At 45.6% G+C, this 11,356-nt stretch overlaps 1 protein-coding gene across 1 annotated transcript in view; it reads left to right on the top strand.

Moving 5' to 3' along the window:
- Nucleotides 1-309: 309 nt before the first annotated feature.
- LOC144218640 (uncharacterized) overlaps nt 310-11,356 on the top strand; it is a gene marked incomplete at its 5' end in the record, with an annotated part of 29,715 nt that continues 18,668 nt past the window's right edge. Inside the window, 6 exons of the mRNA XM_077748577.1 lie at nt 310-417; nt 1,527-1,634; nt 7,658-7,729; nt 9,111-9,239; nt 9,333-9,446; nt 10,635-10,790. Of these exons, the coding sequence (XP_077604703.1) occupies nt 310-417; nt 1,527-1,634; nt 7,658-7,729; nt 9,111-9,239; nt 9,333-9,446; nt 10,635-10,790 (687 nt within the window). The remainder of the gene's footprint in view (nt 418-1,526; nt 1,635-7,657; nt 7,730-9,110; nt 9,240-9,332; nt 9,447-10,634; nt 10,791-11,356) is intronic.

Genomic DNA, 11,356 nt, shown 5'->3' with positions numbered 1-11,356 from the left:
TAATTAGAAAAATAATGGCAAATTTGGAAAATTACTTATAATACAATGCTCATTTAAAAAATCAAAATATAAAATTGTGGGTCTTATTTGCATATTGTTATACACATGACAAATTATATTCAGGTGGTAGGGTGAGAAGTGTTTCATTTTTATTTTTTCCTTAATGTTGTCTTTTCAACAGAGAAATTAGAAATGTCAACAAGTAATAATAGAAAAGAATGGTAGGGGCTGTAGTTGGAAGTAATTATAGATTCACCACCTCAAAGACCAATCTCCGATTATTCAGATGTTTGATCCTTCTTTCTTTAGGACATCTTGGGGCACCTGGAGAGCGGGGCTTGCCCGGTGTTCAAGGGCCCAGAGGACCACCTGGAAGGCCAGGACTTCCTGGCTCCTCTGGACCACCAGGCTGTCCAGGTATCTTTTTTTTTTTTTTCCAAAAATTTTTAATGTTTATTTACTTATTTATTTATTTTTTAAATGTTTATTTTTGAGGGAGACAGAGACAGAGAGTGAGCAGGGGAGGGACAGAGAGAGAGCGAGACACAGAATCCGAAGCAGGCTCCAGGCTCTGAGCTGTCAGCATAGAGCCCGACGTGGGGCTCGAACCCACAAACTGTGAGATCATGACCTGAGCTGAAATCGGATGTTTAACCGACCGAGCCACCCAGGCGCCCCAGTGTTTATTTATTTTTAAGAGAGAGAGACACAGAGCGCAAGTTGGGGAGGGGCAGAGAGAGAGACCCACACACAGAATACAAACAGGCTCCAGGCTCTGAGCTGTCAGCACAGAGCCCAATGCAGGGCTCGAACCCACAAACTGGGAGATCATGACCTGAGCTAAAGTTGGACACTTAACCCACTGAGCCACCCAAGCACCCCTGTCCAGGTATCTTCAGAGAGCCTGGAAACTTCCGGACTCTCATCTATCTTCCGGTGTAACAGAAAAGGCCAGCTTTCACTTAGACCTAGTTTCAGATGTGATTCTGCCATTTCCCGGACCTGGGACTTGGGACAAATCACTCAAACTTACTTCTTCCTCTCTTGTAAGTTGGAGCTAGTCCAGCCTCCTTGGGTTGGTCGGGGAGTAAACCAAGACGATGCCTGTTAAGAGCCTAGCAAGGAGCCACGTACAAAGTGACGGGCTGACAGATACAAGTGTCTTCCCGTCCTTCCTTAATCTACCTGCCACTCACATGCTGCCTTTCTTGTCTCCTTTCGACTTCAGGCAAATATCACACATACAACATGACATTAACGGCTCCTCCTCCTCCTGCCAATTCAGAATATAATGAAAGTTTAGAACTGCAGTTGGCAACTTTAATCACTCCGAAGTGTAGTTGCTCCATCTAAGGTTAAGTATATTGTTTCTTTCTAGGCCTAGTGTCAGGGGAGAGTCTAGGGGGGGAAAGAAAAGATAAGACAACGTTCCCAGTTATCCGTGTATTAGGAATACAGATGACCTTCCCCATTAAGGTGACTCAGATATCAACTGGGTGTCTTCAGAGCCTCCTTCTTGTCCTCAGGTGACCCAGGGGTGCCTGGGCTGAAGGGACATCCAGGAGAAATGGGGGCTCCTGGGCCAAGAGGCATGACGGGAGATCCGGGGGCACCAGGCCTTCCGGGAATAAAAGGTGAGTAAAAGGAAGCCCGACCCATGAGGGCAAAGTGATAGCGCTTTCTCTGCACTGAGTGACACTGATCTTGTCCTAGCTCTTTCCCCTTTCCCACAGATGCCCGTTAGCACCTTCTCCCTCACTCAGAGCTTCGGGCAACGCATCGAGTCTCCTGACCCGCCTTCTACCACAATGGTGGTGCTGCCATTTTTAAGGGCATTTCCCTGTTTTCTGCAGTGTTCAGGCCTCTTCATTTGTTCCTTCCTTAGATAGTTGAGCTCCTATTATGTTCTAGATTGTGCGTTAGATGCTAGGCATACAATTCTGAGGAAAATAGACATGGTTACTGACTTCATGGAGCTCACGGTGTATGTGGCAAGGGAGACATATTAAAAATATACATATAAATAAATGTATATTTACCAGTTGTGATAAGTGGAAGGAAAAGAATAAAATGCCATGGAGAATGAGTCACTAATATTCATTATCTTTGTTAGATAAAGAAACATTTTTTTTTCTGGTTGAATTTTTGGTCTTTATGGGTAATAGTAAACTGATTATAAGTTTGGTTGCAGTAATATCATATATCATATCATCTGCTGTAATTTTTGGTTATTAATAAGTCTTCATGCCCCTCCATTCCTCCATGGTATTTATTCCTCTTCCATCCATTTCTTCCATTTAAAAAAAAAAAAGCTTTTCATGGGCACTTTGTATATACTTCTAGCATAGCACCTATACTGTATCACATTTGTATGTTGAGAAGTCTTTCTCACCAAGCAGAAGGTGACTTTTATATCCTTGGCATCCAGTAGATAGCCATTAAGTCTATTGGATGGTGATGGTAAGTATTTTTAAATTTGTGCATAAATTAAGAAACAGAGGCATGGCCAAATTGAGAAGGAACAACTGAGCTAGTAGCTATGGAGTCAAGGGCAAAAAAATCAGATGAAGGCTCACACCTCAGTTGGTAGATTTCTGTAATCAAGCTTCCCTCCTCTTTCCTTTCACTTACCTTCTGCTAGGTGACGCATCCATGTACTGAATTTCGGTCCAATGAAAATTACCTCCTCTCAGAATTGTTGGAAACCTCTCCTTTGGGCTCTTAGTTGCTTTATTGTTTTGAAAATCCAAGTTAAAACTTCCCACACTTTCATCTCTTCCTTCATCCAATAGTTTTCAGATAATTCCTGTTTTCCAGCAAGCACTAGTGTGGTATGTATTACTGGGAACAACTCTGCAGAGAGGGAAGCCCTTTATATTGGCCAGTTGGCACACTTAGGTATTTCCATGCGGCCAAATATTATTCGGCTTCTACTTCTCATCGCTGAACAAGATGTCTGTATACTATTCATCTCCCTCTTCGTTGGCATTTAATGTGAAGTGCAGTGACTTGTGATAAATTTACAACCTCATGCAAAATGATCATTTTTTTAAAAGATTTTCTTTGGGGTGCCTGGGTGGCTCAGTCAGTTAAGCATCTGACTTCAGCTCAGGTCATGATCTCATGGTTCCCACGAACCCACGTCGGGCTCCATGCTGACAGCTCAGGGCCTGCTCCAGATTCAATGTCCCCCTCACTCTCTGCCCCTTCCCTGCTCGTACTCTGTCTCTCAAAAATAAATAAACATTTAAAAGGTTTTCTTTATTTTGAGAGAGAGAGAGAGAGAGAGCATGCGTGGGAGGGGCAGAGAGAGAAAGAGAGAAAGAGAGAATCCCAAGCACGGTCCACACTGTCAATGCAGAGCCCAATGGAGAGCTCAAGCTCACAAACTGTGAGATCATGANCCCTGCCCAGCCAAGTGATCATTTTTTATGTTAAAAGTTTATCTAGTGATTGTGGCTATTTGCTGTCACTGGAAATCCCTGTTGCCCTGGTGTGGTGTTCTTGGATACTGTTTTGAGTGTCTGGAAGATGAAATTGGTTTAAAAAAAAAAAGAAGAGAAAATATTTCCATTATTAAGCACTCATACTACATTTCCCTTTCTTATATGCCTCCTAGTTTAATAAAAATCACAAGGATTTTCAAACCTCTTGGTACCAAGACAATAATATACACTCAGTTTGACTGAAATGACTAGGCTCATATCACTATTGTAGGTTTGTCTTTCCCTTGATTTAGTTTGCATTTATCACGTGATTTCACTGTGACATGTAATTAAAATGCCAATAGCTGATGACATTGACTGAGGAACGAATTACTCGAAAATTCAGGCTGCCATCACACCACAGTTCTGTGCTATGAAATAATGAGTTTGTTGGGAGAGGGTGAGGAAATGAACATGGCTGACCGAGCATCCATCGGAACAACACAGGCGGATGTTGCAGTGATGCCTCCTGACCGTTCAGGGACACTGTTTCGCCACAAACAGCCCAGCCAACGTGCGGGCTTTAAAACAACAACACAAAACCGTGCACTGCATTCCTAAAAATTAAAACGTCCACAGTATAAATCCATTGTTGCCATTTATCCTGCTGATATAAAAATGAACCGCACTCTGGCAGAAACGCTTTGATCTGAGAAACTAAATATTTGAAGTATGTTCTAAATAAGTCAAGAGGACTGATTATCTTGTTTGAACAAACCAGCTGTTGAACTCCAAGTTGTTTGCCCTGGTGGAACAGGCCACATGGATTCCCAGTCCTGCTTGAGTTCAGTCGGATTTAAACTTGAACTTAAACATATGCTAAAAAGTGGCTTGATTTGTAGATTTCAGTTCTCAAGCACACATGCCCTCTTTTGAAAGGAAGACACTCACTTCTTCCTCATTGGGCATCCGAGATCGCAATAATGAAAACCTGAAGACAGCTCTTTGTACCGTGATAACTGTAAAGACGTGCACTGGGTAATTTTGGCTGGTGGCAAGCACGCTGTCACATAAGAGAAAAGGCACCTCGGAATGTCTTATATCTGGAAGGAAATGCCATGCATCTTACAGCCGAGAAAGTCATGGACATGCTCTCGCCACTTCTACATGGAGGGGAGCATCCCTTCGGGCCCTGCCCCCATGGCACTTATCACTCTCCACTTAACTGCCGATTTGTTCTGTCGGGTCAGGGATGGTTTCTCTCTCGCTCTCCATTGTCTTGACAGCAGCTGTCACTAAGTACATTTGGGGACCGAAGCTCCGGGGGTTAGGAGACCACGACTTTATACTTCTGCGCCTCTCTCCTTAGAAAGCATGCGTGTATTTCCTGAATTTAAAAAAAATTCAGAATCTGTTTTGATAAGCTTTCAACTCTGTTCAGCCATCAACCTGCAGTTACGTAGGTCTCTTTCCCATCATCTTTCACATTTGGGTGACCAGCTGTCCCAGTTTGCCTCGCACTGAGGGGTGCCTCCAGACGCAAGAAGTAAGAAAATCCCCCACAAACAGGAACGAGGCAGTCACCCCATTAAAAATATAAACCTGTATAAAGGCCACCGGGGATAGAGTAGCATTTTCAGGCTTTAGAACAAAAGAAAACCTCAGGGGGAAACCAGTCTGAGAGTGGGCTGGGTAACCCGGAGGGTGCCTGTGATTCCCATTAGCGCTGAAGAAGGTTCGATTCTCTGAGTGGGGGGAGAGCACCCCGCCCCGGGAGTGCAGCAAGATGCAGCCTTAAACGACGCCTGGTAGGAGGATGGCCAGAGAGGTGAATAAAAAAATCCTCATTACCACGGAATGTGCTTTGTTAGCCTAATTGCCTCTCATCTGCGCTGTATATATTTTATGCATGAACGACTTTCTGATTTAGAGATGGGATTGATAAAAAGCTTTCAGTAAAAAGGAAAAATTGTCCTTAAAATCCTACCCAGATGTAGCTCCATTCAATTTAGAAAGATAACATTGGGTCAGCTAAGGGTCGGCCAGTTCAACAATGGTGAGGGGCTGGGCCCGTGACAGCCCCGGATCTGGACGTGTCGATGGGACAATGCAGAGTTGGCAGAAGCTAAGACCTCCCACCCCAGCAAAGTCCCCCAGCCATCAATCTTGGAGGCTGAAGCTGGAGATCAAAACACACTGAAATAGCAAAGTGTTCTCAAAAAATTTATTGTCATTTCAGATAGATGGCAATAAATATCCAGTCCTGGCAGAGGAAGGTCTGGGTGTTCTTTTGGTGCAAACTTGAAACGTTGGCTCATTAATAGGACAGAGGATTGAAAAATAAACTCAGCCAGAGCTATTAAAAGTGGTTAGGGAATAAGAGCTTTAGGAAAAATAAGGGCACATTCCCCTCTCCCCTTTTTTTTTGGTGTGAGGGAAGATGGTTCGTTTGCACCCATCTGATGTTTAGAGTTTAAAAATAGAGTAAGTGTCCATTTCAAGTACGGATAATAAATCGAATGGAACCAGCTAAGCATTCCATCTTTAAATAAGAAGCCCCCAGAGGACTTGCATATTAATGAAGAGATAATAATTAGCACATAAATTATACACAAATGGATGCCTGTAACTTCACCAAATCTTATTCCTCCCATAAATCTATCAAAGACCGTGTAACGTGCGAAGAGAAGTTGTACCCCCTCCTTCCTACAGATTTCTCTCCACCTACTTGCCGGCCTTCCCTATTGCACATTTTCTCATTCACTCATTCATTCATGCATCCCTTCACTCATTCAACAGACACCGACTGAACACCAACTGCGTGTCAGGAGACGCGCAAAATGAGGGTTTGGGAGGCCTTAGAAGACCCGATCTTGTACTTAGTTTACCCAAAGTAACCCAGTCACCCAAAGACATGCTTGTTGCACAGCATGGGACAGGCACCAGCATATGGGCATCAAGGGAGCTCTCTGCTGGTGTCGTGGGGGAGGCGAGGGGCACCTTCTGTGTGCTAGGGTGTTACTATTGCAAATGACAGGGATGTGGCCCTACACTGAATGAATGGCTGGCTCTCAGCCTTAGATGAAGATCCACCAATGAATTGGGAAGGTCCCAAAGTTTGGGTTGGAGCGGAGGAGAAGCTTCTTCCCTCCAAATCAGTCAGTAAGACAAGACATGTAGGAATTATGCGGTGGGGGGCTCAGCTCCTGGAAAATGTTCTATACGCATCAGTTGTCTGCCTTTTCCCCTCCTCTCTCCCTCCTTCCCCCTGTCTGCCCTTGTTTTCTTCCTCTACTCCCTCCCTATAAATCTGTATACTTGTCTATTACAAGTGTGCTATATATTATCATTTAAGTGTATTATACATATTTTAAATATTTATATATTTGTAAATCTATAGATCTATAGGTGTTCGATGTTCAGTGACAACTTAAGTCAGGTTGGTAGATGGCTCCTTAGAGGACTATACTGATGCCTGGCAGAAGGTTCTAAACAGACATCGGTGAGATCCTGCCTAATTATGGAGACTGGAGTTTCCATTGATTGTTATGAAATAAATTTAGTTTCAGTAAAGAGGCATCGGTGTGGTTCTTTTTGAAAGAAGTAGTTGCAAAGAAATAGCATCAACCAAACGTGACCTGCGGGCTTCTTCTTTCTGAGTAGCATGATGCTTAATGAAAAGTTAGGTGTGTCATGTATTCCCGGGTGTGCCCCGGGCCCCACCTGTCCTTACTGTCTTAACTATCCTTACCTGACCACGTCCCGAAGAAATTAGTATCTACAGGCCATGATGAAGTAGACAGACCCTGAGCCTGGGAGGAAGGAGGTCTGGGTTTGCTCCAGTTCAATCTCTTTTGTCTAGGATGAGTTCATTGTCATAGAATCTAAGATCCCTTTCTACACTAAGATTCAGTAATTCTAGGCTAGATCTGGATAGAGAGAGATGTCCATGATGTGGTCAGAAACCAAGAGCAGTATGTTAAAACCAAAGAAATGCATTAAGTTATCTTGCAGAAAATGCCCATCAGATGAATGTGTTAAATAATAACCACTGGCATGGACTTAGCCTTGATAATGACATATAGACAGTGAGATCTCACGGCTCCCTCCTGGAGAAGCTATTGGGATTCCAGCAGCCAATCATCCTCCCTGGGAGGTACCCGTGCCAGGCGGCCAGTGGACTTCAACATCTGGTCTTCCTCGATGGGTCACAGGTTTGTGATGTGTTTCAGGTCCCCCCGGGTTGCCTGGTTTGAATGGCTTGCATGGTTTAAAGGGTCAGAAAGGATCCAAAGGCGCTTCAGGTAAGAGAAAATCCTCTGCGAGCGATTGAACTGCCACCAGCAGACCACTAGATACTGCTGGCATTCCTTCAGTACACACGATTTGGGGTGCATAACTAAGAAACTGGCTTAACTTAGAGACACACTATTGGGCTATTTTTAGTAATGAAGATGACTTACATAAGAAGGGCACTTGAGAAAACCCAATTTAAGAAGGAATGGCTGGTTACCAGTGACGTCCGTTGATGTTACTTGGGGCTTTCTCTTTGCTAAAAATACTCTGAATAATTGCTTAGGTGGAGCTAGATTTCAGAATGCCACAAAGAAATGGTTGGGAGATTTTTTTTTTCTTTTTGGTATTGTTTTAAGTGTTGTGCTGCCAAGCACGACCCCGTGGATCTAATTAGTAGTTTTAGCACCCCTCGGTAGGCTGCTGCTAAAACAAATTACCTGAACAGATTGCTGGTATTTTTGTTATCACAAATAGGCTAATCATTAACAACTGCATTTGAGTTTGTTCTAGAGGGGTTTTTAAAAAATTTTTTTAATGTTTATTTATTTTGAGAGAGAGAGAAAAACAGAGCATGAAGAGGGGAGGAGCAGGGAGAGAGGGAGACACAGAATCCAAAGCAGGCTCCAGGCTCTGAGCTGTCAGCACAGAGCCCGATGCGGGGCTCGAGCCCACGAACCGTGAGATCATGACCTGAGCCGAAGTCAGACGCTTAACCGACTGAGCCACCCAGGTGCCCCATTCTATGTTTTAATATAGTGCCTGTTTGCTGTCCCAGAAAAACAGCTTGCAATCAGACAAGGCAGCTGGAATCAGACACTGAGGATTGAGGGTCTCTGAGTAGAGAGTTGGGGTGTTGTGCTGCTAGGTTTGACCCCATTGCTGGAGAGAGACAGAATCTTTATACAGTTCGGAAGATCAAGAATTAACCTAGGTCATGTAGGATTCATTTAAGTGGCTCTTGCAAATGGTCTGATCATATGTATACCTCCCTGGAGAAACCAATGATGTTCTTCCTTTTCCGTGTGAAATTCTGCAGTGTTTCCATTCATATGTCAATTTCCACCTTCAATTTCAAACCAGTTTGTTCATTACGACTTCTTGGTGGATCTCATTGGAGCGTTGATAAGCTGGTGTATTGTTGTTGTTTTTAATCTGGGAAATAACCACAAAACAAACCCAGCCTGTGGCTGACCATGTGATAGGGTGCAGGATGGTACGTGGTGACCCAGGGGGAGTCCGCAGACTTTTGGGTCACCACCGGGGAGGCGGTTGTTCTCAGCACAACCTGCTGTGTCCCTGTCACCCTGTTTGGAAGCAGTTCTTTTCCCGGAGCCACAACAGGAACGAACAGGGAGAAGACACAATGCTAATGTTGTTTCCCTCATTCAGGTTTGCATGAAGTGGGCCCACCTGGTCCAATGGGCGTACCTGGGCCGAAAGGGGAGACCGGAGACCCGGGGAGCCCAGGAATTTCTCCCCCAGGACTTCCTGGAGGAAGAGGTCCCCCTGGGCCCCCAGGTAAGAAGCAGCATGCTTTCCCCCCTCTATCAATAACTAAATCAAAACCTTCCAAATGTGATGAGGCTGACCTCCGCACACGTCCCTCCTCAGGGCGACCTGGATCACCTGGGCCTGAAGGTGCCAAAGGAAGAGCCCCTATAGGCGACATTCCTGACCCGGGCCCACCCGGAGATCAGGGACCCCCCGGCCCTGATGGTCCAAGAGGTATGAGAAAATCCCGGCAGAGGGTGGTGGTTCCTTTCCTTAGATGCTGCAGGTCCGGAGGATCGTGGGACCAGAGAATGGCAGAGTCGCAGGCCCGCAGCAGCCCCGGCAGCCTGGTGATGGGAGAGGCGGAGTGTGGGCAGTGCCTGGCTGCCGGGACCACCCCCAGGGGCCGGAGCTCAGAGCTCAGGCTTCTGTCCCGCTCTACCAGGCACCTCTGTCTGGGGACACACTCTGACTCCCCAAAGACCTTTCGCATCGCCAGCGCCAGGGGGTGCTGAGCACAAGGGGTCAGAAGTGGCTTGCGGGGGTTGGGGGAATATTACTCTGCCTATTGGTCTCTAGCACCTGCCGTGTGCACCACGATCGGCCAGCGTGACCACGCCCAGGCCTGGCACACACACGCATAGTCTGTTCCAGTGCTGCTGACAGCACATGTTCCTCTCAGCCCTTGGCAGGGACGGAGTCCAGCAAGGCAGGATCTCACAGCGTAGGGGGCTGAGTGGCACCGGCTGGGGTGTGGGGGACAGAGCGCGGTGCCATGGGGTTCTGCAAAGTGCAGACGACCGTGTTCCTAAGAGCTCACGGAGCTCTTTCGGAGAGACCCACCCCTCTGCCTTTAAGTCTTTGGCATTTTAGTCAAGGTGGGATAAAATGATACATGATTCTGTTTTACACTGAGAAAAATGAAAATGCTCAAAAATATTCGAGGAAGCTAAGTAGACTAGGACTTGGGCTCACTTCCTGTGTAGACACCTGTTTTCAAATAGAATCGTACATGGAATTGAGTGACTATTCCTTTTCCATCAGCCAGGTTTTCTCAAAAGCCTGCCATCTATCTGTTCGCCCATCTGTCCTTCTGTCGTTCCATCTGTCCTCCTACCTGTCATATGAAAGCAGTGGGATGACATGCAAAGAAAAGCCATAAAACCATGCTTCCAGAAGGAATGACTTGGAAGGGAGATTCATTTGTCTGACGGTTGCTAACGGACCACTTACACCATCTCCCAGCTTGAGCTCCAGGAGACACTCTCTGTTTCGCTTCTGAGACTGTCCATTATTTTTTCATTCCTCTAATCCCCCCATCTCTTGCTTGCATTCCGTTCCTTTCCTTAAGAAGCTCTCAGGCAGCGAGCACCCGCATTTGTCCTTGACTGAAAGACGCTTCTGTTTCTTCCTTGTGGTCAGGAGCACCCGGGCCTCCGGGCCCCCCTGGGAGTGTTGACCTTCTAAAAGGGGAACCAGGAGACCGGGGTCTGCCGGGCCCCCCGGGTCCCCCGGGCCCACCAGGCCCTCCAGGACGCAAAGGCTTCCCGGGATGTGATGGAAAAGATGGCCAGAAAGGTAGGAATCCGAGTTCTTCTGAAGCAGTGCGTGAAGACTTTTGCGATCGTGCCCCTCTGGGTCTGGGGTGCTGCGCCATAGGGCGGTAACTCTCATTTTCTACAGAAATAGTGACTGCGTTTCCCAAATGTCCTGACTCTTCCAAAGAGCTTAAGGTTTGGGTGACGTTTGGGTAAGTAAGAAGAAGAAACACAAGTTCATCTTCAGCCCCTAATAACATAGTTGATAATCCCCTAGACCAGAACTGAGCAATAGAAATAAAGCACAAGTGGGGCATCTGGGTGGCTCGGTCAGTGAAGTGTCCAACTCTGGATTTTGGCTCAGGTCGTGATCTCACCATTTGTGAGCTCAAGCCTTACGCTGGGCTCTGCGCTGACAGTACAGACTCTGCTTGGAATTCTCTCCCTGCCTCTCTTTCACTCTCTCAAAATAAATAAATAAACGTTTATATATATATTATATTATATACATTATATATATAATGCATTATATATATACATATATACATTATATATATAATACATAATATATACACATATATATTAAAAAGAAATATAATGCAAGCT

This window comes from Crocuta crocuta, unplaced genomic scaffold (assembly GCF_008692635.1).
Source record: "Crocuta crocuta isolate KB4526 unplaced genomic scaffold, BGI_CrCroc_1.0 scaffold229, whole genome shotgun sequence".
Taxonomy (NCBI): domain Eukaryota; kingdom Metazoa; phylum Chordata; class Mammalia; order Carnivora; family Hyaenidae; genus Crocuta; species Crocuta crocuta.
Note: the sequence above shows the minus strand (reverse complement) of the source record. Positions and strands in the feature narration are given on the sequence as shown.